This window comes from Battus philenor, unplaced genomic scaffold (genome assembly GCF_028537555.1).
Source record: "Battus philenor isolate CCGP_79_NKW_IND1 unplaced genomic scaffold, ilBatPhil1.0.hap1 SCAF_13, whole genome shotgun sequence".
Lineage (NCBI taxonomy): Eukaryota > Metazoa > Arthropoda > Insecta > Lepidoptera > Papilionidae > Battus > Battus philenor.
The window spans coordinates 9,593,149-9,620,922 of NW_027181675.1; the positions used below are offsets into that span (position 1 = coordinate 9,593,149).

The 27,774-nt window shown below is 30.5% G+C and overlaps 4 protein-coding genes across 5 annotated transcripts; 2 read left to right on the forward strand and 2 right to left on the reverse strand.

Annotated features, from left to right (window-relative positions):
- Nucleotides 1-2,821: 2,821 nt before the first annotated feature.
- Nucleotides 2,822-7,513, reverse strand: Eno (enolase). The gene is made up of 8 exons (XM_068776907.1): nucleotides 7,405-7,513; nucleotides 7,018-7,108; nucleotides 5,390-5,584; nucleotides 4,529-4,781; nucleotides 4,250-4,446; nucleotides 3,927-4,175; nucleotides 3,643-3,794; nucleotides 2,822-3,273 (listed from the first exon to the last, which is right to left on the reverse strand). The coding sequence occupies exons 2-8, from the start codon at nucleotides 7,084-7,086 to the stop codon at nucleotides 3,090-3,092; spliced, it is 1,299 nt and encodes a 432-aa protein (XP_068633008.1). The 5' UTR covers nucleotides 7,087-7,108; nucleotides 7,405-7,513; the 3' UTR covers nucleotides 2,822-3,089.
- Nucleotides 7,514-7,722: 209 nt separating this feature from the next.
- LOC137933126 (PRKR-interacting protein 1 homolog) lies at nucleotides 7,723-9,113 on the forward strand. Its single transcript, XM_068776909.1, has 3 exons — nucleotides 7,723-7,901; nucleotides 7,973-8,152; nucleotides 8,773-9,113. Exons 1-3 carry the CDS (start codon nucleotides 7,791-7,793, stop codon nucleotides 8,974-8,976), a joined length of 495 nt encoding a protein of 164 aa, XP_068633010.1. The 5' UTR covers nucleotides 7,723-7,790; the 3' UTR covers nucleotides 8,977-9,113.
- A 489-nt stretch (nucleotides 9,114-9,602) lies between these two features.
- Nucleotides 9,603-19,607, reverse strand: Rpn1 (regulatory particle non-ATPase 1). The gene is made up of 18 exons (XM_068776906.1): nucleotides 19,447-19,607; nucleotides 19,311-19,367; nucleotides 19,020-19,238; nucleotides 18,807-18,892; nucleotides 17,659-17,865; nucleotides 15,775-15,933; nucleotides 15,566-15,695; nucleotides 15,057-15,282; nucleotides 14,562-14,795; nucleotides 13,570-13,718; nucleotides 12,988-13,090; nucleotides 11,924-12,090; nucleotides 11,755-11,857; nucleotides 11,511-11,668; nucleotides 10,837-11,021; nucleotides 10,384-10,589; nucleotides 10,118-10,236; nucleotides 9,603-9,874 (listed from the first exon to the last, which is right to left on the reverse strand). Exons 1-18 carry the CDS (start codon nucleotides 19,519-19,521, stop codon nucleotides 9,680-9,682), a joined length of 2,778 nt encoding a protein of 925 aa, XP_068633007.1. The 5' UTR covers nucleotides 19,522-19,607; the 3' UTR covers nucleotides 9,603-9,679.
- Nucleotides 19,608-20,124: 517 nt separating this feature from the next.
- sad (Cytochrome P450 family protein sad) lies at nucleotides 20,125-27,428 on the forward strand. 2 transcript variants are annotated; one of them, XM_068777570.1, is made up of 8 exons: nucleotides 20,125-20,246; nucleotides 22,350-22,558; nucleotides 22,633-23,036; nucleotides 23,121-23,327; nucleotides 24,239-24,375; nucleotides 24,461-24,655; nucleotides 26,118-26,333; nucleotides 27,081-27,428. In XM_068777570.1, the coding sequence occupies exons 2-8, from the start codon at nucleotides 22,377-22,379 to the stop codon at nucleotides 27,204-27,206; spliced, it is 1,467 nt and encodes a 488-aa protein (XP_068633671.1). In that variant the 5' UTR covers nucleotides 20,125-20,246; nucleotides 22,350-22,376; the 3' UTR covers nucleotides 27,207-27,428. The 2 variants fall into 2 exon arrangements, with proteins under 2 accessions (XP_068633671.1, XP_068633672.1); XM_068777571.1 differs by having other exon boundaries at nucleotides 26,149-26,333; nucleotides 27,081-27,168.
- The last annotated feature ends 346 nt before the right edge of the window (nucleotides 27,429-27,774 follow it).

A 27,774-nucleotide genomic window follows, 5' to 3' on the forward strand; every position in this document is an offset into this window, starting at 1 on the left:
TTACAGATAATAACTGACAATAAATTTATGAATACTTTCATGACGAATAAAAATCGAATACTTGTAAGTATACTACATTTAGAGAAATGTTAACATACATTCTGAATTTTTAAATAATGTAATGTAATATAATATTATTGTCACCAATAATAATTTGTTACTAGTCAGACATATTAATCTATCGATGATTTATCATTATGCTATGATATTTACTGCATTGTTTTGTTTATTGATTTAACTTACTGTGTTACTTTTTTTTAATTCTACGTTTAATTTTTTTACGAATATTTTTTTAAGATATGGGAATCACATCACAACTTCAACGTCGCGCTGTTACGTCTAAGATGAATATTAAACATTGGAAAATTTAATTATGAAAAGTCTTTATATATATTCTGTGTGTAAACATTTTGGAGACTAAGTTTATTTTCCTCTGAAAATAAACTTATATCAAATTTGCAATTTAATATTAAGCTTATATTAATTTTATTACTGTTATATAACCACATTTATTTAAAGTAATATACGTTAGTTATACAGGGTGTTTTTAAAACTGGAAATTTTTAAATAATTGTGGAAAAAATATTCTAAAATTTGTAATTAGGACTCTATACGACTTTTCTTACATGCCTTATATCATTTTGTCATTTATTTTCACATATGTGCAAATATACATTTTAGCATAATTGTGGATTTTACAAATAATTGAATTAAACATTTTCATGGTTAGATTTTTTACGATATTTGTTGTGATCTCAGTCAGCAACAAAGTTAAATAGTCATCGATTAATTTTGGTAATGACGCTCCATCTTGTACTACAATTAACAATTAGTTTAACGTAACCAAAAGTAGTCGTAATAAAATCCTTCTGAAATCAGGTGCCGGGCCTGATGAAACAGAGTGGCTGATACTCTTTGGGGGTTTTAACGCGCCGCACTCTCCTCGGTATGCGACGTAGTGCCACCCACGGCGACTCAGAATAATGCTTTTCCAACTCTTATATAGATTCAGCTAAAGGTCTTCGGAAAAAACTTTCACACCTTTTCCGACAATAGAATAAATTGTCCCGTATTCGGAAGATTCAGAGTAGAATATGAGCTAGAGATTGGGAGAAAAATAAAGAACAAAACTATCGCCTTACCGTTTCTTAAGTATTGTAGAGCAATTGTAAGAAGTTATTGAAAAGAACAAAAATTAGTAAAGAAGTGTAAGACCATATTAATGTATAAAGCACTCAAATAACACAATAAAAATTTATAGATAAAAACCATAATATAGGAAATAAGTAAGGTGATGAGAAAACTGTAATAATAATCTCTTAAACGAATCCCATGCACGGCTATTGTACGTAGGTGCATCTGTGCTCAAAAGTAACTAATGAGACTACTGATTGGTTTGTGGCATAATCACTACGCCTTTTGAGCTTTATAATTTAATTAACGTCCTAATCATTTACGGGATGTCTTCTGTGCCAACAAAAGCAATATTTTGGTCGTATCGTCTATATAAGTTTCCATTATTATATTTATTCCATGGTACTCACACAGTTGGATTTTCACTTTTTGTCAATAACAAACTTGAGGAAACAATCATACTTAGTTAACATTAAGAACCATTCTGTGAGGTGCTCATGAATCTGGTATCTTCAATTTTGTAGTTTAACCGTTGGAAGTCGTACCCGTTTCTAATTGCCAAGTAGTGTCCGGTTGGTATATGTGCGAATTAAATTATTAGAAGTTTAGTGTGGCTCAAAGGTAGCTGTGTAAGGGGTTGCATTATTAAATTTCGTATCGAGGACAAATTTACTTTGGAGCTTATAAACTTATAATTTTCAGTCACGATTTCGCATTGGACGGGAGAACAAAGTACGTTAGCAAGAAGCTTATTTAAAAGCCAATGATTCTTATACAATTGCCCATCGACAGTTTTATTCACGGTACAATATTCAACGGTTACGTGATGCTCGGAGTTAATTAAATCTGATTCGTTCGTAAGTGCGGGGGTTCCGAGATTCAACAACAACAACCCGCGGCCGAGTCTATCCTAACGTTAAGGACTATTGAAATCAGACGTCGCTTACAACTTGAACGATAATACGCGTCAGTCAATGCGCGAGGCAGCAGCTGTTCTTAGGTTCCCAGAGAACAGCTGTGCACGAAATGATGTCCTATTCATTAAATATCGACGAAATACCGAAACGATATAATTTTATTGAAATTAAATCCGCATAGTTCTTATTTTTAATCAAAATTAATGGTTAATTATAGTGTTTTTTTTTATTTGAATTCCTAATTCTGCTACTGAACATACGTAATCATGTTAAAGCGATAGATGAGTTTCCTAAACTTTTCCTTAATTAAATATGTCTTTAATTTTAGATGAGACATTGGTTATTATGAACCTATTGCATTTCTGACACAAACTTTTATATGAATGGATAGATGATACAGCTTTTCGCTTTTGTTCAAATTAAAAAATGGTTTATTTGCGCAACCTTGTCTAAGGAAAAACATAAAAATATTTATTGTGGTACATTACAATTTCCAAAAACAGACAATAGTAATTCTATCTAGTACTACAAACATTCTTCTGGTATATTAATAAGTTTGATATTTCATTGTCACATATTTCACTGATTATACTTTCATAATTGCTACTTTGCACAGCTTGAATAAAAAATAGAGGAGATAATTTATGTAAACTTATTTATAACTCATAAGTAATCAACATCACTATTGCTTTAAATTAAATATTGGAGGTCTTGCAACAACTTTCTTTTCTGTTTTATTTAATTCGAATTAATTAATCAAAAAAACTTCATGCGTGATTACAACTTTATTTGTGTTACAGATTTCCATCATATACAATATGTAGATAATTTTGAACTTAAAAATAATATTATTATGTCTTTTTGCTCCAAACATTCAGCAAACATTCTATGCCAAAAATAATTAAATTACTATAAAAATACATTACAGTATGCTACAAGCAACAAAATAATGATAAATGACTGCCTCTAAAACTTTCTGGTGCTAAGTAGGTCTAAGAAAAGATTTATGATAACATAGCCTTTCTGCTCTATTTGCGTTTAAACAGGCCTGCGGAAATTCTTTCCCGCGTACTTAGCGGCAGAGCCAAGCTCTTCTTCAATGCGTAGGATCTGGTTATATTTGGCGAGACGCTCAGAACGACAAGGAGCACCTGTCTTGATTTGACCAGTTGATAAACCGACCACCAAATCAGCAATAAAAGTATCTTCTGTCTCTCCAGACCTAAGATGTAATATAAAATCGTGTTTAATTTTTTTATTTAATGAAAACAGAGTAGCAATTAAATAAAAGGCCATGTGATCTTAAATAGTGACTGATTCATATTCAGTAAAGTTCTCTGTTGCCAACACTTAGGGCATTTACTGAAAATCAGAGCTTGCAGTTCCATATTACAAAATGTGTAGATAGGAAATGTCGAATTCAATCTCAATCAATTCTTATATTTAATTTTAAATTTAATACCCGTTTATAATATTATTAGAAATATTTAATTCCAACAAAATTCATCAAACAAATGAATTTTGTAGGATATAACTTTGATATAATTTAATTTATTTGATATAATAAGCCTTTAAAAAGTGTACTCTTTACCTGTGGGAAACCATAGTGCCCCAGCCATTCTGCTTGGCCAAGAGATGAGCATTAATAGACTCAGTGACACTGCCAATTTGATTAACCTTCAGAAGCAAGCAATTGCATGCCTTCTTTTCCACTGCTGTAGCAATACGCTTGGGGTTTGTTACCTAATAATTAATTAAGTAAATTAGTAAGACAAAAATATGTTAAGAATTTTGTTATAAAACAAGTTGAAGTAGATGAGCTTAATGTCTACAATGAATCTATAGTATTCAATATATATATTTTTAAATATTTACCGTAAGATCGTCTCCAACAATCTGAATAGGAGTGCGCGAAGTCAAGCTAGTCCAGGCAGCCCAGTCATCTTGATCAAAGGGATCTTCGATGGAGACCATTGGGAAGTCTTTAATAAAGTCCAAGTAAACTTCTGCAAGTTTCTCCGAGGACAAATAATCAGCTGGGTTAGATTTAGGGTTCTTGAAGTCAAGATCATAAGTGCCATTCTTAAAGAATTCAGATGCAGCAACATCCATTCCAATTTCAATCTAAGAAATATAGCAAAATAAGTTTGAAAACTAACATAAATTTAATTTGATCGTCAAAGAAATACAAATCTTACTTTTCCAGTATAACCAGCTTGTTCAATTGCATCTTGAATCAGGAACAGAGCATCTTTGTTGTTTTGAATGTTGGGAGCAAAACCACCTTCATCGCCAACAGCAGTTGAATCAAGACCAAATTTCTCTTTAATGATTTTCTTTAGGTGATGATATACTTCTGAGCCCATGCGCATAGCTTCGCTAAATGATGAAGCACCTAAAATTTACCATTAATTCAAGAAAACTCCATAATTATAATTTAAACCAAATAAGTTATGTGTTTATACAAATTTTCTTACCAGTCGGTAAAATCATGAATTCTTGCATGGCCAGTTTATTGCCTGCATGAGATCCTCCGTTAATGACATTAAATGCAGGAACAGGCAGTACAATGTTGCTGTTACCTGCCAAGTCAGCTAAATGCTTATACAGGGGTACACCCTTTTTAGCAGCACCTGCCTTAGCAACAGCTAAGGAAACACCAAGAATAGCATTGGCACCTAGCTTTGATTTATTTTCAGTACCATCCAGAGAAATCATAAATTGGTCAATCTGCAAAAAAAATTTAATTATTAACACTATCAACAACTTTAACCATTAAAGTAAATTTTGAGACATAGGATGTCCAAATGAGAGGCCAAGTCATTAAATATATTATTTAATCAAGAGTAATTGAGAGCAAGACTACTAAGTGTCGTGGGAGAAATGCAGCCTGTTGGTTTTTGCTCCAGCATGGTACTTCTCGCAGTCCATGGTCCAATGCTGGGCAAGTAGTACACCGAGCCGTAAAGCACGAAGATAGTACTGGTTGAGCATGCGATGCGGATGAAGAAATACATCCCCAATGGGAATTTAACATTTATGAAAGATCAAAGAAGTACGCTTTCCTATTACGTGAACGCGGAGAATGAGCTCAAAGCAGCAAGAGCGGCACGTGTGTCGTGGAAAGATTCTGACCGGAATGTCTGATGATCGCGCGTACGCAAAAAAAATTGTCGCTCGTACTTCAGCAGCCCTAAACAATCAGACAAATTGAGGGTATACACACGAAATCTCAACTCACTCGTAACAATTTATCTTTTACCAATGTACTAATGTAGTTACAATGTGGATAACATTTAAAGTTCTAAGGTATTTATATTTCTCTAAATAAAACTTACCTCTTTTTGCTGAGTAACATCAAATTTTTTCTTCAACAGTTCAGGTGCAATGATGTCATTGATATTTTTAATTGCTGTAAGAACACCTTTTCCATGGTATTCACCTTTTACATTATCTCTGAGTTCCAAAGCTTCATGAACCCCAGTTGAAGCTCCAGAAGGAACAGCAGCACGGAAAAGTCCTAATTCAGTGACCTGAATATAAATAAGAATTCCAAGTGATTAGATTCTATTATAAGTAATAATATTTGAATATTGATTGATAAATACAAATCATGTAAAAACAGAAGTAAATGGATTTAACTATCTTATAGTAACTATAACATTCCTGAAAAGAGGGCTAGACTTTGAGTTTTGCTACAAGATTGAACTAAAAATGAGAAGATCCAGCTAGGAGAGCACATTGTTTGTACAATTGACTGCCATTGGGTCACTTGTTTTTATCAGGGCAAAACTATTATTTGATCTTTAGTAATGTCAAACATTAAAGCTAGTGCTTTAAACATGTTAAATTGAAGTTGATAAATTGAAATAAAAGCAGTCCCGTAATATAAAAATATTCACTTTAATTATAAATAGTATTCCAAACTTTATGAAGATTAATTCTTGTTTTATGAACCTGCTTAAAGGTTGAAATTATATAGTTTATTTGGAACACTCATAACTTCATTTTATGTTTAATGATGCTATTACAAGAAATTTGATTCAAGTTTTCTTCAAATTGAGCTCTTCTGGCGTCCTTCTAATAATGAATAGAAATAATCTGAAGTATTGTAATATTATTAAATATTATTCTTCTAATTAAATATTGAAAGGTTTTGTTTTATCTTAAGATTTGCATATTTTGTAATAAGAACTGGTATATTGAACTTAGTAATCATTTGTAATGTTTAATTTAAAACAAATGTAAAATGTTTAATTTTTATACCTTAATAGTTAATGAAAAAAAAACAAGTTTTCAATTATTTTACTTTGTTTAATAATTATATTAATAAATTGTATTATGAAAAGTAATCATAATAATATCTGGGTATGGATATTGACAAATAGGATTGGATATTAACATATAGCTTATTTTACTTCTATTTCATGGTCCCGTCTAGTTTATTCAATGTTACAACATTGAAGTGTGTATATCCATACATACCCTACTGGCTAAATAGAAGTTTTAAAGGACATAAACTAGAATGCCAGTTTCTTTAAATGTTATTGTTTGATAGGTAAAAGTTAAAAATTAACTATAGAAAGATTTAGTAGTATCAACTGAAGAGATTTATAGTGTTATTATATAGAAATTTAAAATTTTTAATCTTTGAGTATAACAAGTATATAAGGAGCAATTACATCATATTTCTTTGAGGCCTGCCATTCAATGTGCAACATCAATAATATTTTGATTATTTTTTGACATTCTATTTATGTTTGACAATTATTATATATCATATTTAATTAACTAGGATTGCAGAATTGTCAATATTTAGTAATAAAAACCTATTATTAATATTATATAAGTTACAACTTGAATTTGCACAAATGACAAATATTATTCCACATATTGTAAACATGCCTTCAAAATAATAAAAACTAGTCACGAATATATTCATGTTATAAAGTATTTATTTGCTTACCAAGTCAACCTCAACCGTTGGGTTGCCACGGGAGTCGAAGATCTGGCGAGCTTTGATGGTAGCGATCATTTTAGGTTTCCGAAGTATAAATCTGTAAAATATTATTATATATATACTTATGTTGCTATAAATGTATTTGATCTAGGATTAACATAACAGGATACTGGTAGGAATAAAAAATCCAAAGAGAACTTATTAGTTAAATAAGTTAATAAAACGATAAATTGTTGATAACCAATTACAAAAAATACCAAATGTGTGTTTTAACACTATTTTTAAATAAAAAATGATTTCTAAAAAGGTTACCTAATCTTAGCTAGAATCAAAATTCTTACGTGTATTGTAGTTATTTATATTTAAGAAATACGAAATTAATGTTGAACTCACCTGATTAAATTAAATGATACAATTTTTTTCCTTAACTTCTACAAAACTATCGCTTTAGAAGTCGATATATGTCTTAAATACCTGCCGGTCGACTATACTTATGACCTTCAGAAGGTGAAACTAGAGATGGATTCCGTTGGAACCGATTATTAGTTTTGATCGACTTTGAAAATTTCTTCATTACATAATAAATTTAATAATCGTTTTATTTTTTTGTATTTCGATTTTTGAATTGTGCAAGATATAATTTTAAGTTTGGTTTGTTTTAACTTATTAAAAAAATGTTTCTAATACATCACTACTCTGGAATGTCAAAAAACTGTTTCATGTTTATTTGCTTTTAAAAGTTAGATAAAAATAAAAAGGTTAGTCTGATAAACCAAACAATGTCTAATAAAAACAAAGAAGCAAATGATAATGGAGAAAAGAAACCCATAGTAATAAAAAATGCAGCTGATCTTCAAAGATTAAAGCTTGAAAAACTTATGAAAAATCCGGTAAGTTTCTTCTAAAATCCTTAATTTCTTTGAAAAATCATATTATTTTTAACATTTTTCTTCGTAATAAGGATAAGCCAGTAGTTATACCAGAGCCGCCAAAACAAAAAACTTTAGCACCTCCCCCAGATTTTGTGCGCAATGTAATGGGATCGAGTGCTGGTGCCGGATCTGGAGAATTCCATGTGTATAGGCATCTACGAAGAAAAGAATACGCCAGACAAAAATTTATTCAAGAAAAAAGTGAAAAGGTATCAAATTTCGTATGTTAAATATATTTTTGTATATGTTAAATGTTATAATAATGCTTTATACCACATAGATTTTTAAATAAAATTCTTCTTAATTAGTTTTCCTTTTTAATTTGTCTATAATTTCTTCATGAATATTCTCTTATAAAACTTTCATTATTTGAAGGATGAGTGTGCTATTCACCAGATAGTTTTTAAATCTTATTCAAAACTAAAGTATAGCACTTCAGATAGTAGAATGCTTATAGTGATTAATCCTTTATAGTAACTAAAATGGAATCAATGCTGCTAAAGTGTTCAAGTAGACAGGAAATGCAAAAAGTCTATCTGGCACCAATAATTAATAGGGGGACTAAAAAGTAATGTTGTTTCTGTCAACATATTTTACAGAAAAACTGATTGATTTTTATCACTCCGGTATTGAAAATTTGTATACTAGATGGCAAAAGGTTGTTGATAATGAAGGTGAATATGTTGTTGATTAGAAAATTTAGTTGTGTGAATTTAATTTAAGAAAGCAATTCCCAGTCCCTTTAATACTTTACTGTTTTTCAAAATAAAAAAGTGTCAATAAGAGACAATGAAAATTTTTCAAAATAAAATGGTTTTGGTAATTTTAGGAAAAACTTGATGATGAATACCATAAAAAGATAGAAGAAAACAGGAAGGCTGCTGAAGAAAGAACAGCCAAAAAAAGAGCTAAAAGACTAAAGAAAAAACAAAAGGCTAAAATGAAAAAACCAAATCAAAGTATATGTAAGGACTCTTCTCAAACAGAGTCTAACAAAAATGAATCTGAGAGTGATTCTGACAATCATGAATAATTTGTGACAGTGAAAGTTATGTATTTATGCAATAAGATATTATACAAAATTGTTAAGCATATTTCTTTCTTTTCTTACAATGTTATTTGTACAAATTTGTTCTAAAGAAGCCTTTATATCAGAGAAAACCTATTAAGCGAATCTGAAGTTTATGTCAATATATTACTCAAATAGATTATTTTTTATTTATTTCAACTCATACAATATCCAGGAAGACCTCTAATTTCATTTGTCAAGCATGTCCAGCCTGGGCTTTGGCTTGATAAAGGAAATGGGGCATCTCGTATTCTGTATCTCCATTTAAATTTCAAGGCCACGTCCTTGGCCAACTGTTCTGCCCTGTCATTGCCCTCCATCTCCACATGCATGCACTTTTACCCAATATACCATTACAACCTTCTCTTTTGCTCTTGCTTCCATAATATTCTTTCTCCTAACACTAAGGGATGGAGGGTGTTCGATCTTGCGAGTCTCGAGGGCGGAATGTGAGTCAGTCAAGATAAAACATGTCTGTGCCGACGACACCCTGGCTGTTGGTGATTCCAACAATCATCTAATACATATTTCAATTTTTATTAGCTTTGTACAATCCGTTGTTATTTGTGTAGTCAATAAAAAAAATTAACTGTGTTACAATACTTTATTCAAAGTTCTTAACATATAATTGCATGAAATTAATTTGAAACAAGTTAGGTTTCATAGTCTACTGCACCGACGCCATGACACTGTCTTCGTTTTTCTTTAAAATGACAAATCCTTCCATGACTGGCGAAAGGGGCAGGTATTCATCTGTGGCGAGTTCGGCACGCTCACCAAACGATAGAAGCACCGGAGTTGTGTGTGTGTGAGAGCCAGCGATCGTTTTAGGAGTACCCGCTTTGCCAATGACGTCAACTGCCTGTATCATGAATGATCAAGATAAGAAAAGACATAACAGAAAGAAGAGAAGTAATAAGTATAAATATAGTGCAATTAGAATTATATTTCGTGGCAGTAATTTTTGTTAAAATTTAAAGATACATTCTATTTTGTTAACTATTGTTTTGGAAAAGTTGTTATTTACATGTTATTTCATTTAAGTTCGTAATCATGATACTTTAAAAAATGTATTATTATTTTAAAAACAATGTAACAATCATACCTGACCAACACGAACACTGACATTAAGGGGCTGAAGATTTTCATCAAGTGTTACCAACCAGCGAGGTTGCATAGCAGTTGCGAGTACATAGAGTAAGTAGTGAGATTTACCAAGGATTACTGTGAAGAAAAGAATTTGTTTTTAAATATCTTATCTGATAAAAAAGTGTTTAAGATAATAAATATTTTAAAGTAGTAAAATATTTATAAAAAGTCTTATAGAAAGTCATCTAAACCTAATGTAATATACACTGTAAAGAAACCCACTGTTCTTGCAATCGAGGAAGGCGGTGAGGACAACAAGAAGACCCGCGAGTGCAGGCTGGCTAAGCAGACGTCGGTCAGCGTGAGCAGGACACAGCGTGATCGTACCCTTGCCCGCGTGGCAGAGCCCCTGAGCCAGGCGCACCATGAACAAGTGCACAGGAGATTTCCCGTGATAAAGAGCAAGTGCACGGAGCATTGTTGCAAGCCTGTTAAGAAGAATTTGTTTCAAAAACGATCAAATAATTTCAATGAAAGTCTCTAAACGACCTGCTAATGTGTAAACAAAAAAACAAATGAAACTTTGTATTTTTGTTTGGGTAGTCACTTCTTAATTTTAGGCATATTCATTTAGAAAATTTTTATTATTCACAATAAAATAATGTCACTTATCATAACTTTATTGAATGATACATTTTTTTAATAAAAAAAAAGGCAAATTTATTTTAATATTACCTGGCATTATTTGTACCAGCACCAACAAGTCCCATTGCGAAAATAGCATTATAAGCGACATCATTGTCGGAATCGTGAGAGTATTTATTGAGAACATCAATGACTGCTAGTTGAGGGTTGGAAATAGAACATAGAGCAATAGCCAAGGGAACCGCACGTCGTACTGCTGGTTCACCATAACGACCCTGAAAATAAATTTAAATTGGAAATAACAACGGTAATTACAAATAATAGTAAATATCTTCATAAAAACAATATTAAAATTATTCTAGAGCAAAAATAGATTTTTTTTAAAAATTGTTTGGACTGATTTATCAAAGCATCAAACCAAATTTACAACAAAAGAATCCAAATGTATATTAGGACAAGATTTAAAACAAAAAAATCCAAATTGTTTGTTAAAATAAGCCTTATATATGCCATTGAGTTTCCTGACAAATATAACACAAAATTGGGTAAAAATCATCTGATTGACGTGATAATTAACGTCTAAATTATTTTCTTTTAAATTGGAAAAACATAAGTAAAATAATTTTTGTACATATAACGAAATTCTAAAAGGTCCTCTCCACAACATATTTATATGGTGTTGAAAATTAAAACATTAAATCCATAGCTGTGTGTGTATACATAATTACTAATTTGCAGTATTAAAATAGGTTATCATAACTTACCAGTTGTCCAAAGATTCTAGTGCACATTTCAGCACCAGTTTCCTCTGCAAGCGCAATGACCGCAACACCCAATGTCGCCACTGCTTGTACTGATGACAATTCTTTGTTGGCTTCCTTCTCTTTATCCTTCTCTTTATTCTTGCTGTCCTTTGATTTGCCTATTTATCAATGATTATGAATATGTATCATTTATATTACTTTTAATTACTTTTCTGAAAATATATATAATTTGTATATAACTTACTCTTATTTTTGTCATCCTTTGAACTTCCAGCAGAATTGCTATCCTTGGTTTCTTTTTTATCCTGCTTTTTAAAAGCAGTATCTTCAGTGGAGGATTGTTCATTCTGAAACATTGAATTAATTAGGTATGGAATTTATTCTACAAAAGTAAAAATGTAAACCAAACAAACCTCAGTGTCATAGTGCTTCGAGCAGATGTGCAGCATCTGTTGCACAACAAGAACATCGCCAGTTCCGGCATACGCACACATAGACAGTGTAGTTTGGCAAAGAGACTGCTGGGGTTCCGGAAGAACTTCCAATGCTGCCATTGTTGCTTCTGTTTTTTCCTTACAACCTGAACCAAAAACAATGAATAAAAATCATGCACAAGGACCATGTCCATGAATATATAATACTTATGATTGACTAATTATATCTCAATGGAAGATACGATAAATCTAAAACATCTAGAGGAAAATTAAGGTATAAAACAATTGTTCAATGGCAACATTTCTATGCCTGAAATCTGCTAACATATATCCATGATTATTTACGGGACAAACATACAAAAATATATATAAAAAATACATGATATCTCAAAAAAATCTCATTTCATAATTGCTTTCTAAAAAAGAAGAATTGGATATATTGTTTGTACAAAATCACCTGTAATTTATGCTGCATGGCAGTTAACTTAAAAAGGGCAAAACCAGTGGTAATGAAGTGCCCTGAAAAGTTTTTATTGTCGTTTTACTGGATTAATTGTTATGCCATTTATACATGTTATGGTATGTTAAAGAGCTGGGCGGAAACCAATTTGAAGCATAATAGACTGCCAGCTAGTGAAATAATGGAATGAAAGGAACATTATGGAAAAAAAGTTAGTTTACATCAATTTCTATCAAGATCAATTTTGTTTGAATTAAAGGCATACATGTAATCTACTGTTATACAGCAATATATATTCTAAACTTTTGCTCTCCATGACAGTGCCATTTATTACTCTTTACAAGTGCTATTGGATGGTTATTATTATCTATATATGGTTGGGTACAAACTGTTGGTGCAATCACACTAAGTTAAATATTGATAAATTTAGTAAATATAGAATATATACATACAGTAGAACAGGGCATGTTCTAAGTTATGTGACAATGTTTTAAAGCAAACATTTTTTTAGTTATATCTACAATTATTAAAACCTTCACATAAAAAAACTACATTTTATAATTTAAAGTATTTTTATACAAACCTAGGAAACACAACCCAAGACCAAGGTGCAAAAATCTAGCATAGGTAGATGAATGTAATTCTTTGTTGTCATCAATTAGACGTTGAATGATTGCACATGTAACCTGTAAAATAAATAGGATGGTAAATGAAATATCGTGACTCCATATACACCCGACTCAGACTTACGACGATTTCGAAATACGCAATTCACCAAAATGAAAAAAAAAATTACACAATTTTTAGTAGTATTTTAGTATTTGTAGTAGTCCATTATCCTCTGATAATAGGAATTTTGTTCCAGTTCATAATACACATGCACACTTGGTATTAAATTTGGATTGGTTTTGTATTTACATGGATTGAATATTCACTATACACTTATTTTATTTTTTATGTAAAACGAATTTCGTTATTACTTCCTTTATATGGTTTTCAATGTTGTGGAACATGTTAAGTTTGTGGAAAATTACTATATCACACGTATATTTACAGTCACAGTATTAGTCACATGTATATTTTTTACATGATTTCTTAAGGAAATAAATAGCGTGTTAAGAAAAGAGTTGGGTGTAAATCACTTGTAGATTAAGACAGTACTAACATCGCCATTACAGGAGCCGACGGCAATGAGACCACAAGCAATGGCGGCGAGAGCGCAAATCTCAGCAGGTGCAGCCGGGTCGCTGAGTACAGGTAGCAAATGGGACAACACATCATCTCGTTGCGTGCCCGCGTATGCGATACCCAAACCTGGTAAAAAAAATTACAAAAATTTACTGAGGAAAATTTTGCATTTTAATAAATTACTGGCTGCCTGGATCTGTATTATAAAAAAACATGTTTAGATATAGTAATGGTTTCCAGTCCAATTTGGCTGGTTGGAAGTGGGCCTTCTGCACCTAGAGTTCTTTAATATTCTATAAGTTGACAAAAAATGTGAAGATTTAATATAGCACTTTTTTACAAGTAACAGTTGCTGAGCATCTTAAAATTGTCTGCTACATTGATAGGTGAAGTCATACCGACATTATAGTTCTTTTCTATGGAAAGCCAGTGGACTCTGTGGACTTATCCATGCACCCCTGGGGGTCAACCTGGACAATTGCAAACTGATTATAGAGGAAATGGTATATTTTGAAAACAATTTGCCTTGAAAATTTAATTTTTTTCACACAAGGTTTATTTGGTATTCCCCTTGTTATTCTCTTTTACTACTGTATTTTTGGTAATAGTGCCTTTGTCGCATGAATTTATTAAATTTTATTACACATAGATTGATATTAAGAATAATATTAGAATTTTATCAGATGATTGTGTTCACCAGTTATAAACAAGCATATGCTATTATTATTTTATTAAGTTTACACACGCACACTGCAATTACAGTTTTCATTTTATTTTCTTATCCATATGATATTTATAAATTAAACTGTATATGCTAAATTAAAAACATTGTTTAACACTAGCTATCATTAACTGACAGGACTATATCTGCAGTTAGTCTAATAAAAATTTAACCATTGTAATAGAGATTGGCTTATCTTTATTTAATTGCAGGTATGTAGCTTATAAATTGAAACTAGTAATACATACCTAGTACACTGCCAATTCGAAGGTTGGGGCTAGAATGTAACACATAGTCAGATAAGAGAGCAAGCGCAGGATCACATTCATTTCGTACACCACAATTGACAAGACCCAATGCAAGCAATGCTCCTGCTTTAATATGTTCATCAGCAGTGTATAAATATTTATCAATAGGTGTCAACCCGCCATCTACATCCCATAAGTGAATCATACCTAGGGACGCCGCTGCAGACAACATACCTGAAATTGTTGACATTGTTAATTACAATACTTTTTATAATTTTGAAAAAGTTACTTTTAAAAAATATTAATTTATTATCAAAGTACAAGCTTACACATCAAGCAAAGGAATATCATACATAATTTAGGATCATTTGACAGAGTTCTCTTTATAAATATATACATTTAAAAAATATATTTATGATTTACAATGGCACAATATGAGTTATATTATGCAAATTAAAGACAATTTCAATGACTCCTTTAAAACAAAAACATTACCATGATCTTTATTTTTATACATCCATTTATTTCCATCTTCTGTTGTGACTAGCTTATCTCTACCGAAACCAGCATTAACAAATGCATTGACAAAGGTAGCAGAGAGGTTCTGTCTAGCTGAATCAACAGGATGTTCTGCCAAAAGCGAAGGTCTCAAAGCAGAGCCTGCTGACTCCAGCCAAGTTTTATACACTTCTTCTGGTGTTTTTGGTTCCATTATATCAAGCTAAAAGTAGAATAAGAGTTAAGATTACAAAAGTAGGAACTAGTCAACTTGAGTTGTATTCATTATTTCTTTATTAAGGTTATAGGAAAGTAACAGATGTAGACCACTTTCAACCAGTCCAATTGGAAATCTCTATTGGATGCCCATGTCTAATGGACGTCTTATAGAATGAAATCGTGAAGATATTTGATTTAATTGAGAAAGACAGTTTTATTTTAAATGTCATCAATACAACATTTTACAAAATTTATGAGATCAGGGCTGAAATGTTAAATTTTCCTACCTCTCTTGCAAGGCTGAAGTAATGATCATTAATATGAGCATTGAGGAGAATTGTACGTAGATCTTCATCTTCTAAATCAATGGGTACATACTGTCTAGCAAGCATGTAGCATAACTGTTTCTTTACTAGCCTAAAAGAATAATATATCAATAAATAATCTTTGATGATGTGACTGGTGACTTTATATTTCATTATTTTATAATACATACGGATCTGTGCACGCATTGAATACTTCTTCACACTTAGCTTTATCATGGAGCTGCATAGCTACTAGTAAAGCTCGGGGGTACTCTCCAAAACGCAAATAAGTATCCAGGACCCCTTGTAAGATTTGTGTAGATTCTGGTTCTACTACATAACTAGCACACCTGAAAGTAATACATGTTTTAGACTAGAAGACAATTTTCATGATATTTTATAGTAAAAAGGATTCACATATTCTTCCGTGTGCATGAAATTTTAAATTGGCTAAAGTCCAGAAAATTTTTTCTAAATAAAAATTACTTTTCTGCTACAAATTTCTATTTCTCAAAAGACTATCTGCTGTTTGACTATTTGCATGAATAGGTGTCTTTATACTGATCCTACTTATAGAGATACTAAACAATATAACAATGTTGATCATTATTTCTTGATAATTTTTATTTATGGCCTTCTTTTTTGGGGCTCTCTTGTTTTCCACTATTTATTTTATTTAATATTTTTTATTGTACACATTAAGATACATTTAAATAGTTTCACCATGATATACAAAAAAAAGTACTAAGACTGGTCTTATCACACAAGGCTATCTCTTACAGACAACCATAGTATGGAAAAGGTAGAAGTACTAACAATGGGTAGTTTATGCATACAAAACATATATATTTACAAACAAACGGACATAAACACACAGACATACATACATATGTATACAACATATATATTTATAATAAATAAGGTATAATACATATTATGAATATAATACAATAATAAATAAAAATATCTAACTGATTTCGATCACACTTGCCTCAGAAAGAAACAAAAGAAAGAGAAATGAATTATCAGATAGATAATTAAAGGTCTAGTAAATAGTGCTTAACCATTTTCTTAAAAATAGGTAGTGATTTAGCATGTCTTATATTCAGCAGTAAATCATTTCACAATTGAATGGCCTGCGTGGTGAAAATTTTGGCCATAAATGAGGAAGAATGCACCAGTATTTTTAATTCCAGATTCTCTGATGATCTCAAAGACTTCTCATGTGTATTCTGAAGAAATTGAAACCTTGATTCGAGACAAGAGGGAGTGAGTTTACTATTGTAGTAAAGCAGAGATTATTTATACAATGAATACTTGTTCAGTGAATGTTATTATTGTCATACTCCTTTTCACATCCCTCTTGGATAATATATCCATTCATTCTTCTTTTTTTCCCTTCACAATATCTTGCATTCCTTTCCTTAACTTTCCTTTTGTATATTGCCTCACTTCCATTACCTTTCCTGCAGGATCCTACATTCCTATTTACTTTTAGTTTCGTTTTTTTATTTTTTACGTTTGTTTACTTCACTTGACATTTTTTGAATACAAAAAAATTTATGCATTTAAAAAATATTTAAAATATTTTATTATAATTAATATAACATATATTAATTAATATTATAATTATTTAGATTATAAAATATATTGTACTATACAGGGTGATTTGTATATGATATGCAAAAGCTTTAAAAGGGCAAATGTATAGCTCATTTGATGTCCATTAAGTAAGGCAAAAATTCTTTCCAAAAATCAATGCTTAGACCTTATAATTATAAAGTAAGAAAAAGCATTTTTTTTTAATTTAGTACCGCATTATAAAACAAATTAATGTCGAAATTATGGGTCTGTCACATTACAAAAGAAAAAATAAATTTGTTACATTAATTTATTTTTTCTGTATTTCGGAGCCAGCTCTTAATACAGGATAATGATTGGAAATAGGTGTAAAAGCTTTAGTGTTTTAATGATTATGTATAACATATTTAAAACAAGACATATTTTTTAACAGATTAAAAAAATATACAATTTTATGGCCTTAGATTATACATTTTTTTTATTAAACCACTCACCCAATCAAATATAAACAAACTCGTGGATAGTTGCTTTGATCCATGTGCTGGGTCAGCAAATCAAGTCTATCAATTTCCATAAGCAAATCACATGCCTGGATCTCAGCTGAATGTTGCATGTCAAATGTAACAACATCACGCACTAATGGAAGTAAGGTATCCATATTTTCTATGTTCCATTCTTCAGCAATTTCACCTTCCAACTGTCTGTAAATTGAGTAAAATTGGAAATGTCAAGATATATGAACAGGGGTGTTTACTATGGAATAATAATGAGGCTTTTTTAAAAAAGGATGCAAGTCATGGTTCATGTACAAAAGCATATTCAGCACACTTGCTTTTTATATTGGATATTGCAATGAGTTTATCTTAAAAATCTGTGAATGCATTGAACTGATCTATATACAGTAAGGCTCCACTAAATGCTGCTTTATTTTAACAATAAGAAAAAAAAGGATTAATAATAGAGATTTTTTAAAAGAACAAAAAGAACTTTTAATGGCGTTTGTAAAAAGAAGTTTCACCACTATAACTGAAAAGGACTAATTTGTTAAAAATGATACAAATTTCAACAAGAGTTCAAAAGCAAATCTGGGTGTTATAGACACTTTATCTACTTATCAACAACTTTTAACAGAATGCAAACTACATTACATGCCTTCAAGACAAAAAAAATGGCAGAAAATTGGAAACAGCATAGAGTAAATGATCTGGCTGTTTTGGAATTTTGTTTGTTCTTATAAGTATATTCATTTAAATTTCTTTATTCTTGTAAGGATTAAATGTTCTGATTTATATTTTTTAAGAAAAACATCATTATTAAATTTAATATGGAACCAATTTTCTCCATATCTTCCCCTTACCCCAATATTTACATGTTAAGATAGATAATAGTTTAGCACTGTTTAGCATTATGATCGACTTTTATGGAACATATCTTACATGTTATGCAGGGTCCCACTGTTCTTAATAGTATTTTTCAAAGTGAATAATTCTTTTTTAACTGTTTTTAGTAAGTTTAAAAGAAAATTATGGGTACTGTTACCGTTTATTTCAAGTGTGAAATTTCTGATCAAAATTAATATACCTTTTTTCACAAAGCAGTAAATTCAAATATAAAAAAATTTCAATGCAAAAATCAAACATACCTCACATATTCATGTCCCCATTCTCCAACATTTGACATGGTCCCTAACAGGCAGTATTTAAGGCATTCTCTTTTTTCTGCAGCATCCTGAAAATCACATTGCTCCATTTATATTATATTTTACATTATTTAGGAATCATTTATTTAATAAGATATGTAATGTTCATAGTAAATACTGGATACATTTTCTGAACAACATTTAACAAATACTTACAGCAGAACCACTAACACCCATTGCGAGAACAGAGACGACATCGGCACAAAACTTCTTTGCCTTCTCTTCTGTTATTTTTTCATAAACTTGTTTGAGTGCTGGATAGTGTTCCCTTAGAAATTTTAAAGGTTTTGGCACTGACGTCATGGATGTAGTCGATGTTCTTATTAAGTTACTTAACATTTGTAAAGCCGGGAAATACAAGTCACTGTCGTTACCCTGCAAAGTAAACTAACCTTAACAGAGTCTTGTTATAAACGGAGCTTCAACGTACCACAAAATTACACGTACCACAAGTTTTTCTACTAGCATATTTAACTCTTCCTGGAGTCTTTTGTCTTCTTCCGACTGTAAAGAGACAAAAAATAAACATAATCGTTTAAAATTATGATTAATAGTGTTAAACTACAATAAATAAAAATTATACCAAATCATCATTAGGAGCAGGTACTGGATCGACTTTTTCTTTTTTTGGCTCTTCTGATTTATTTTTTACAGTCATTTTAGAAGATGTATTTAAATGTTTTTATTTTATAAATGAAAACAATTGCACAGTGAACTCTGAGAGAAATGGATGAGTTTTATAAATTTGACAAGTCACTGTATAAAAGCTTACCCTACAGTTTTTTTATAGATTAAAAATATATTTGTTTATTCATCAAAATTACAGTATGGAAAAAAAATATTTTTGCAGCAAAAGAAAGATCACTTGGTGTTACTGTTTTTTTTATTTGAATAATAATACGTGGTAATTATATTTTCATAAGTTTAATTACTTTATAAACAATGTTAAGAGGCAAGTTCTGTGCAGTCATATTTGGACCGTAATAGTGTTTGCTCGAATAACGAAAGCGTTAGTATTTTATTTATTAAAATAAATAAATATTTATACTATCAGAATACCATTTTTAAGTAAAAAGGTAAGTTACACTTTTTTATTTTCTTATAAAATTATTTAGATATTTCTGTGTGCTTTAACTTATTTTAAACAGAAACTACCTGAAATACAAAAAAAGATCAACGTGTTTTGCCTTAAATTAACATAACGTCGACCCATGGTCAACATCATTGATGTATTATTCAGAGAATTAGAAGTATTGACAAAAGTTACATTTTTAACAGTTGCCTATTTCTCTTGATATATTCAAAGTTACAGTTACCGTTTAAAATCCTATTACATTGTTAATGAATTAAAAGTGTTCACATCATCAATAAAACTAATAACAGGTGCGTAAATATCTATTTTTAAAATTCTGGAAAAATTATTCTCATTATTTAATATCATACATTTATGATCTGATAACAAAAAATTAGTATTTACTTTTTTTATGAAAAAAGATCGTTATGAAAAGAATTACCTCGTGGGGACATGTGAAAAGAAAAATACTTTTAATTTTTTTTCCTACAGGATAGGACTATTTGTTCCCTATTAAGAACCTAACTTGGCTATAAAACTTAAAATGTTTACTGAAATTGTCATGTTTAATTGTTAGCTTCATAAGAAATTATGCATCTGTTAGTATTATAAAATAAGCAAATTGTAGGTCACTATTGTATTATATAATTCTAGAGCAGTACTTTCCAATCTTTTTCGTACCATGTCCCATCTTAGCTTTAATTTGCTCTAAATCTATTTCGTCCCTCTATGTAACATACATAATTATTATGTTAAAAAGGGATAAACTAGTGTCGCGACCGTTTTCGAATTACCCCATCCCCCCACCTCAACAATCAAATTGCTACCAGTGAGGCGAGGGTCCCACGCTGGGAAACACTGTTTTAGACTGGGTCTTATTTACTTCTCAGTAACGTTTATATCAACTGCAGTAGTTATTGAATACTCGAGCGTCTTAGCTTGAGAAATTACTGAGCTAAGTGGACACCATCACATGTCTGATGATGTCAGATGCAAAGTACAGGATTATAACAATATTGCATAGCATATTACTATCAAATGACAGTAAATAGGGACAGACAACAGTTTCCTTGATATAGGAAGAATTATTTAACAAAGTTTAGCATATTCGAGGATCACGGGATTAAAAAAATAAATATGTATACCGTGTGATGACGTTTCATATAGGTCAGGTAAATACGTAGTATGAAAACATTAAAACTATACAAAATTGGTACATTACTGGTAAGCAAGTCTTACTTGTAATATTAAAAACATTTTGTTTTGATAATCTCACACGGTGCATTATTGATATTGAAATTTAATGTTGATAACTCGTAGGGCAGTGTACGACACTGTTTAAATTCAGATAGCAACTTCAAGGTAATTTGTATAACGAGTTCTTTGTTCTCTTGCTATCTGCTTTTGTATTTATCTATTTTTTCTAGACTAAAAAGGAAACAAATGAAAAAGGCAAAAAATTAAGAACAAAGAGTGTTGTTATTATAAATTATTATTATGTAATTATTATTCCAGGCAACAATTTATTCAGTTAAAAATATTAATTCAGTTTAAATAAGGTATAGATTTGAGGCATAATCAAAATGACGATGTGTTTATGTCTTGATGATTCATTCTTTATTATTTGGCCTAATAGCGCGCCTGAGGCATGATTTTTTGTTTTTATTTTAATCACAAGGGAGAACTATTTTGATAAATTAATCTGTATCCTCTTTCTAAAAATATTAGTGATTTACTTTACAAAACCTTTTCTTCAAAATATTCTTTGAATTGAGAGGCAGATTATATATTTAAATATAAATTAACAAAAACTATGTCTTTCCATGATAAGAAATTTGAAAGCGGTCAATTGATATAAAATCGTTTCATTAAAATTATCCAAAATAAACCGGAAATCCGATTCATTTTTGGAAAATGTAATGAAAATTGCTTCGTGTTATTTAAGCTCAATTAAAAAAAAAAACAGTTTAAATTTCAGACGTATTAACTTAATATGTAAGTTGAAATAGGCTTTATAATGTGCAGAATGGCTGTATAATGTTGTGGCGAATTGTTATATAATGCTTTGCGGTGATTCTTTCTACGAGGTTGCACCGCTTACTGTAGATTTCCATTCATGAATGTGAATTTGAAAACCAAAAAATATTTTAAACTAAATTTTTTAGTTTTTATGTAGTCATATTTTCTTTTGTTTCATTAATTAAAGTCTAGTTAGTAGTAAGCATACTTTACACTCTGTGTCTGCAAACTTATTTCGACGAAGCTGTAACAGTCCACAAGGCTAACAGCGGCGACTTCAACAGAAAAAGAGAGAGAGTGAATATATAAGCAGTTCATTATTCAAAACAAAACTTATAAAGCATCATTATTAACAAAGAGGTGTAATTATCAATCCTTCTATATTTTTTTTTCAGAAAAAAAAACAAATTTTTGCGGTGTATATGTTTTATGCTCGGAAAATGTATCGCATACTAGAACTATCCAGAAATATTTTCAGCAGGACTGTTACTACATCGGTGAAACAATATGGAGTCTTTTTAACCAATAAGGATATACCCAGACCAAAATCTTTACCTGTGTTAGGAACAAAAATTGATTTTTTTCTAGCCGGTAGAGGAACTAAGTACGCAATTAATTTTCTTAACGATTTCAAAAGAAGTTATTTAAAAAGTAATAATCAATTAATGTATTAAACAGGTTGCATGACTACATTGATGGAAGGCACAAACAATTAGGATCTATATTTACTGAAAGTTTAAGTGGAAATACAGAATTAGTTTTCATCAGCGATCCAATTTTGATGAAGTCTCTTTTTTTAAATCTCGAAGGAAAATATCCCGCGCATATATTACCCGATCCATGGGTTTTGTATGAAAAATTATATGGTTCCAAAAGAGGCTTGTTCTTTATGAACGGTGAAGAATGGTTAGATAACCGTAGAATAATGAGTAGACATTTGCTTCGGGAAAATTCCGACAAGTGGTTTGAAAATCCCATTAAATCAACAGTTAATAAATTTATCACAAGATGGAGAAGTCTCGCTACAGATGGTTACATTATATCAGACTTGGATTCTGAACTTTATAGATTATCTACAGACGGTAATTTCTCCTATTTAATATTGTTTTAATTATATTTGTAGCATTTCCTTTTTATTTCCCTCCTAAACTGTGTGACATTTTCAGTTATAATAAACGTCCTCCTAGGCACAAATTCGAGTCTTTCGGAAAGCAAACAATATGAAGATTTAATATCAACTTTCTCGCAAGAGGTTAGAAAAATATTTTACACAACCACAAAATTATATGGCCTACCATTAGGACTCTGTGAGATGTTCAATTTAAAAATATGGACTGATTTTAAGGACAGCGTAGATTCCTCTGTGTTTCTAGGTGGGTATATAGAATTATTTCTCTGACTGTATGTAAGAGATGACAAAAAAAAACTCACGATTCGCGTCCTTTTTGATTTTTTTTAGTTAAAATTTTAATAGTTAATATTTTGCAGTTGCCGTCTGGTATTTACAATTTGGAGTAGATTGCCAAAGCACGGAAGGATAATTCGATACCATTTATATTTATTCGTTAGATGTTCTATGGTATTGGAGGCCGCTAAGCTCAGTTTTATATTATAACCGGCGCTCCATGAAGTTATTGATCGCTAGAGTCCTTAAGAGGGACGTCATGTGGGACTAATAGCACACATGTTTTTTTTTACATTTCGTTCTGTTTAGTGAACGATGGCTGAACACGAAAGCATCCTTATTCCTGACTCGGGTGACGTATAGTACGAAGTGGAGTTTGCTGTCAAGAACGTCACCTAAACATTTCATTTTATTGTCGTATGGACTTGAAAAGTTCATCACTAAGATTGCGACGGGACGGAGGACGGGATAGGAACTTCTATTTCTAGACTAGTGTCTAAGATATTAACTGTTGTCCGGAGGTATCGGATTTTATTAATTTTATTCCTGATGTGTAGAAGTAGGTGTCGTCGAGTAGGTCTAGTTCTACAACTTCGTGTCGAGAGCTTATACGACTGCCACTTATAACGTCCTTTAATATCCTGACTCGAAGGGTTGAGGACGCGAGCATACTTCTTACAGATGATACCAAATAGTGTCGTTCAAAGTTATTCAAATAACACCGTTTAGTGTGTATTTGTCTTTTTCTTTGATAATGTGGTTATCGAGATTGAGAAAAATTTTACATTTCATATTAAAATCAATTGTTTGTTTTAAGTTATTTGTAGTATTTATATTTATGATTTGCACTAAATCAAAATTCAATGAAAAATTTTCCAGCTCAAAAAATAGTCAACGAAATACTTTTGAACAGGCATGAAACTAACGGATTAATAAAAAAGCTGAGCGATGATAACGTAGACGACGAAACAATCAAAAAAATTGCAGCGGATTTCGTGATCGCTGCTGGAGATACTGTATGAATTTGTTAATATGATCCCTTGTTATGTAATTTGTTTTTGTGATTTTTTTTTTTCAACAAAAGATATTTTTCTATTATAGACCGCATATACAACGCTGTGGACTCTCATAATGCTATCAGAAAATTATAATGCTATAAAAGAAGTTCGCGAAAAGGGACTTTCATATGTAAAATATGTGGTAAAAGAATCCATGCGTTTATATCCTGTTGCCCCATTTTTAACTAGAATTTTACCAAAAGATAGTATTATGGGCCCGTATAACATTAAACAAGGAGTAAGTACGAAAATATTTTAACATTTCAAAAAATCGAAATTGAGTTTAGATTTTGTCAACGAACATGTTTTAAATACTTCCCTATTTGAACCTTCTACTTACAATAGCTTCTATTTTTATGGACGATTACTAATGTTACTAGATGACAAAATTATCAAAGGAAACCATTAGTTTTATCTGACATTGACATTAACAATGTTTTGATTAATATTTTAGGTTAAAAAGTTTGACTTCTTGTTTGATTTGTTCGTGTTTGTTGATATATTTTTTTTTTCTTGAAACAAATAGTTATCAATCAAATTGTTATGATGCCATATTGTAGTGTAGTTACGAAATTACGAATACTACAAACAAAGAGTATAAATTTTCGGGCATTTAGTGTGTTGTGTAACGGATCCCACCAAAATGTATTAGAGATTAACCAGCACTCAGATAAACTTGTGTATAAGGGACATTTATCACCCTGTTTAAGTAATAAACGAGGATTGTCAATAGAATCAATAGTCCAATGGCAAACAGAGACATACAGTGCAATATCAAACAGTTATCTTGTGAAGTTTTTAGAAGGAAACCTACTTTATTTTCACGATACAACAGGCTTAGCATGGTGGGCCTCTATAGTAACATCCACAATACTCATTAGAGCTTTGATGACATTGCCTCTAACAGTATATCAGAATTATATTTTAGCTAAAGTGGAAAATATAAGTTTTGAATTGAAAGATTTAACAAATGAGTTAAAAAAAGAAACTGCCATAGCTAGGAAAGTTTATAATCTAACTGATAAACAAACTGTTCTTTTATATAAAAGATCTTTAAAAAAACAATGGCGGATTCTAATAGAGAGAGATAACTGTCATCCATTCAAAGCTAGTTTAGTTATTTGGTTTCAAATTCCTGTTTGGGTGTGCATGTCATTTGCACTAAGAAATCTTGTTTATGTTCAACCTGATGATGCTGCTGCATTAATAACATTTATGGAAATGACAATGGGTGGAATAGGTTGGATTCCAAACTTAACTGAGCCAGACCATTCATATATTTTACCAGTGGCATTTGGATTAATTAACTTGTCAATTATTGAAATACAAAGAATGTCAAAGCTAAGACAGCCTTCTAAAATATATAACTTCTTTACACATGGTTTTAGAATATTTTCAATAGTAATGATACCAATTGCAGCCAGTGTACCTTCATGCATGTGCCTGTATTGGGTTACATCAAGTAGTTTTGGTCTTATACAAAATTTATGTCTGCTTTCACCTGCCCTGAGAAGAAAATTAAAAATCTCCATAACCCCTAGTGAGCTTGAGAAACCTTATAGTCATATAAGAGATGAGATAACTCATGCTATCAAGAAAATGTCACTAAAGAAAATCAACTAATGTATAATAATACTATTTATTATTATTGATTTGTTTTTTTTTTGTCCAAAAATTTTCAATTAATCACTTTATTTCAGACACCCATTATAGCTTCAATATATACTTCAGGTCGAGATGAACAAAATTTCAGTGATGCCAAAAAATTTTTACCACATAGGTGGGACCGGCATGACCCAAGAAAAACAAACTTTAAAAATCATGTTCCTTCTGCAACATTACCTTTTGCTTTTGGAGCTAGATCATGCATTGGAAAAAAAATTGCAATGACGCAACTCACAGAAGTAGTAAACCAGGTGTGATAAAGATTTTTTACTTTAAACTAAAATTTGGTAATTAACCTATATTTTTTGAAAATAATTTATTTTAAATTTTCTACCATCAGCTAAATTTACCCAGGCATGGTTTAGTTATACATATTTAGTTTATTCCTTTCCTTTCCTTCTATTATACTTTCCTTTTATTATACTTTCCTCATTCCTGTACCACAACCAATTTATGTAAATATTTAAAAGACAAAAGTCCTTGGCAATGATGTCAATTATTTTTGTTTCCATTTAGGGTATACATAGAGTATGTGCATAAACCTACTATACTGATGTTAAACTTTATTAAAAAAAAATTGTTGAGTTCAGTTTCTTTCTGCTTTTTCTGCACAACTATTACACCTTGCGAAAGCAGAATAGTCATAAATAAAATAGATGAAAAAAGTTGATGATGAATAAGAGTTCTGTTAAAATTTACAATGTTGATTAAATTAATTTTACCCTTATCACATACTGCAAATAGACTCTCAAACAACAAAAGGGTACTATACTTGTCAAGTTGTAGTTTTAAGACTAGTAACCAGTCTGAGAATAGACTTTAGGGCTTTTAAAATTAGAAATATATTTCATATTAGCATGTATAATCAAATTTTTAATTTGATTTACTTCCTATTTTCTACCACCAGCATAAGATTAAGGTAAAATTAAGAAAATAAGGGCAATTAATCTTACTTAAAAGGCAAAAAAGAAACATGAGAAAAATTTATTCTCTTTCAGATTGTCAGTAACTTTGAATTTAAAATAAATAATGGCGAAAATGTCCAGCCAATTACATGTCAAATCCTGGTACCAAACAAATATGTAGAGCTTCTTCTAACAACTAGAGATCCTCAAGGACAGTGAATGTTCCTCAAGAAAAAAGCTAAACATTTATTTAAAATATGTGTTATAGAAAATGTACAACAACTATTTTTACAATAATAAAGAATAGATTTGTAAACAAAATACTTGCCAATTAATGAAATAGATTTAACTGGCTTAATTATCGTGTTTCTGCATATTATATGATGTTGCCATAAATTTACAATGTTGTAAATAATAATAATTTTGTAATAATTTGGCATTGATTCATTGTGTCTAAAAATAAAACAATATTTCACATACCGACTTTTATTCAGATTTATACAGGTTACTTATGAAATAAACAATTATTTACACATAAAAACATAATATAACTGCACATACTACAGATTTAATACTATTATGTCTTATTAAAATATTTTTACATCACAATACGGTTTTGAAATAAGAATCAAATACATTCTACCAATATATGCGGGTTTGGTAGGAATTTAAAAACTACACCATGAAAAATGGTACAATTCATATATGTTAATTTATAGTGTAACCTATCTTCGTAATTTTCTATATAAAAAAAATATTCGTGAACTCACATATTTTTTATAAGACC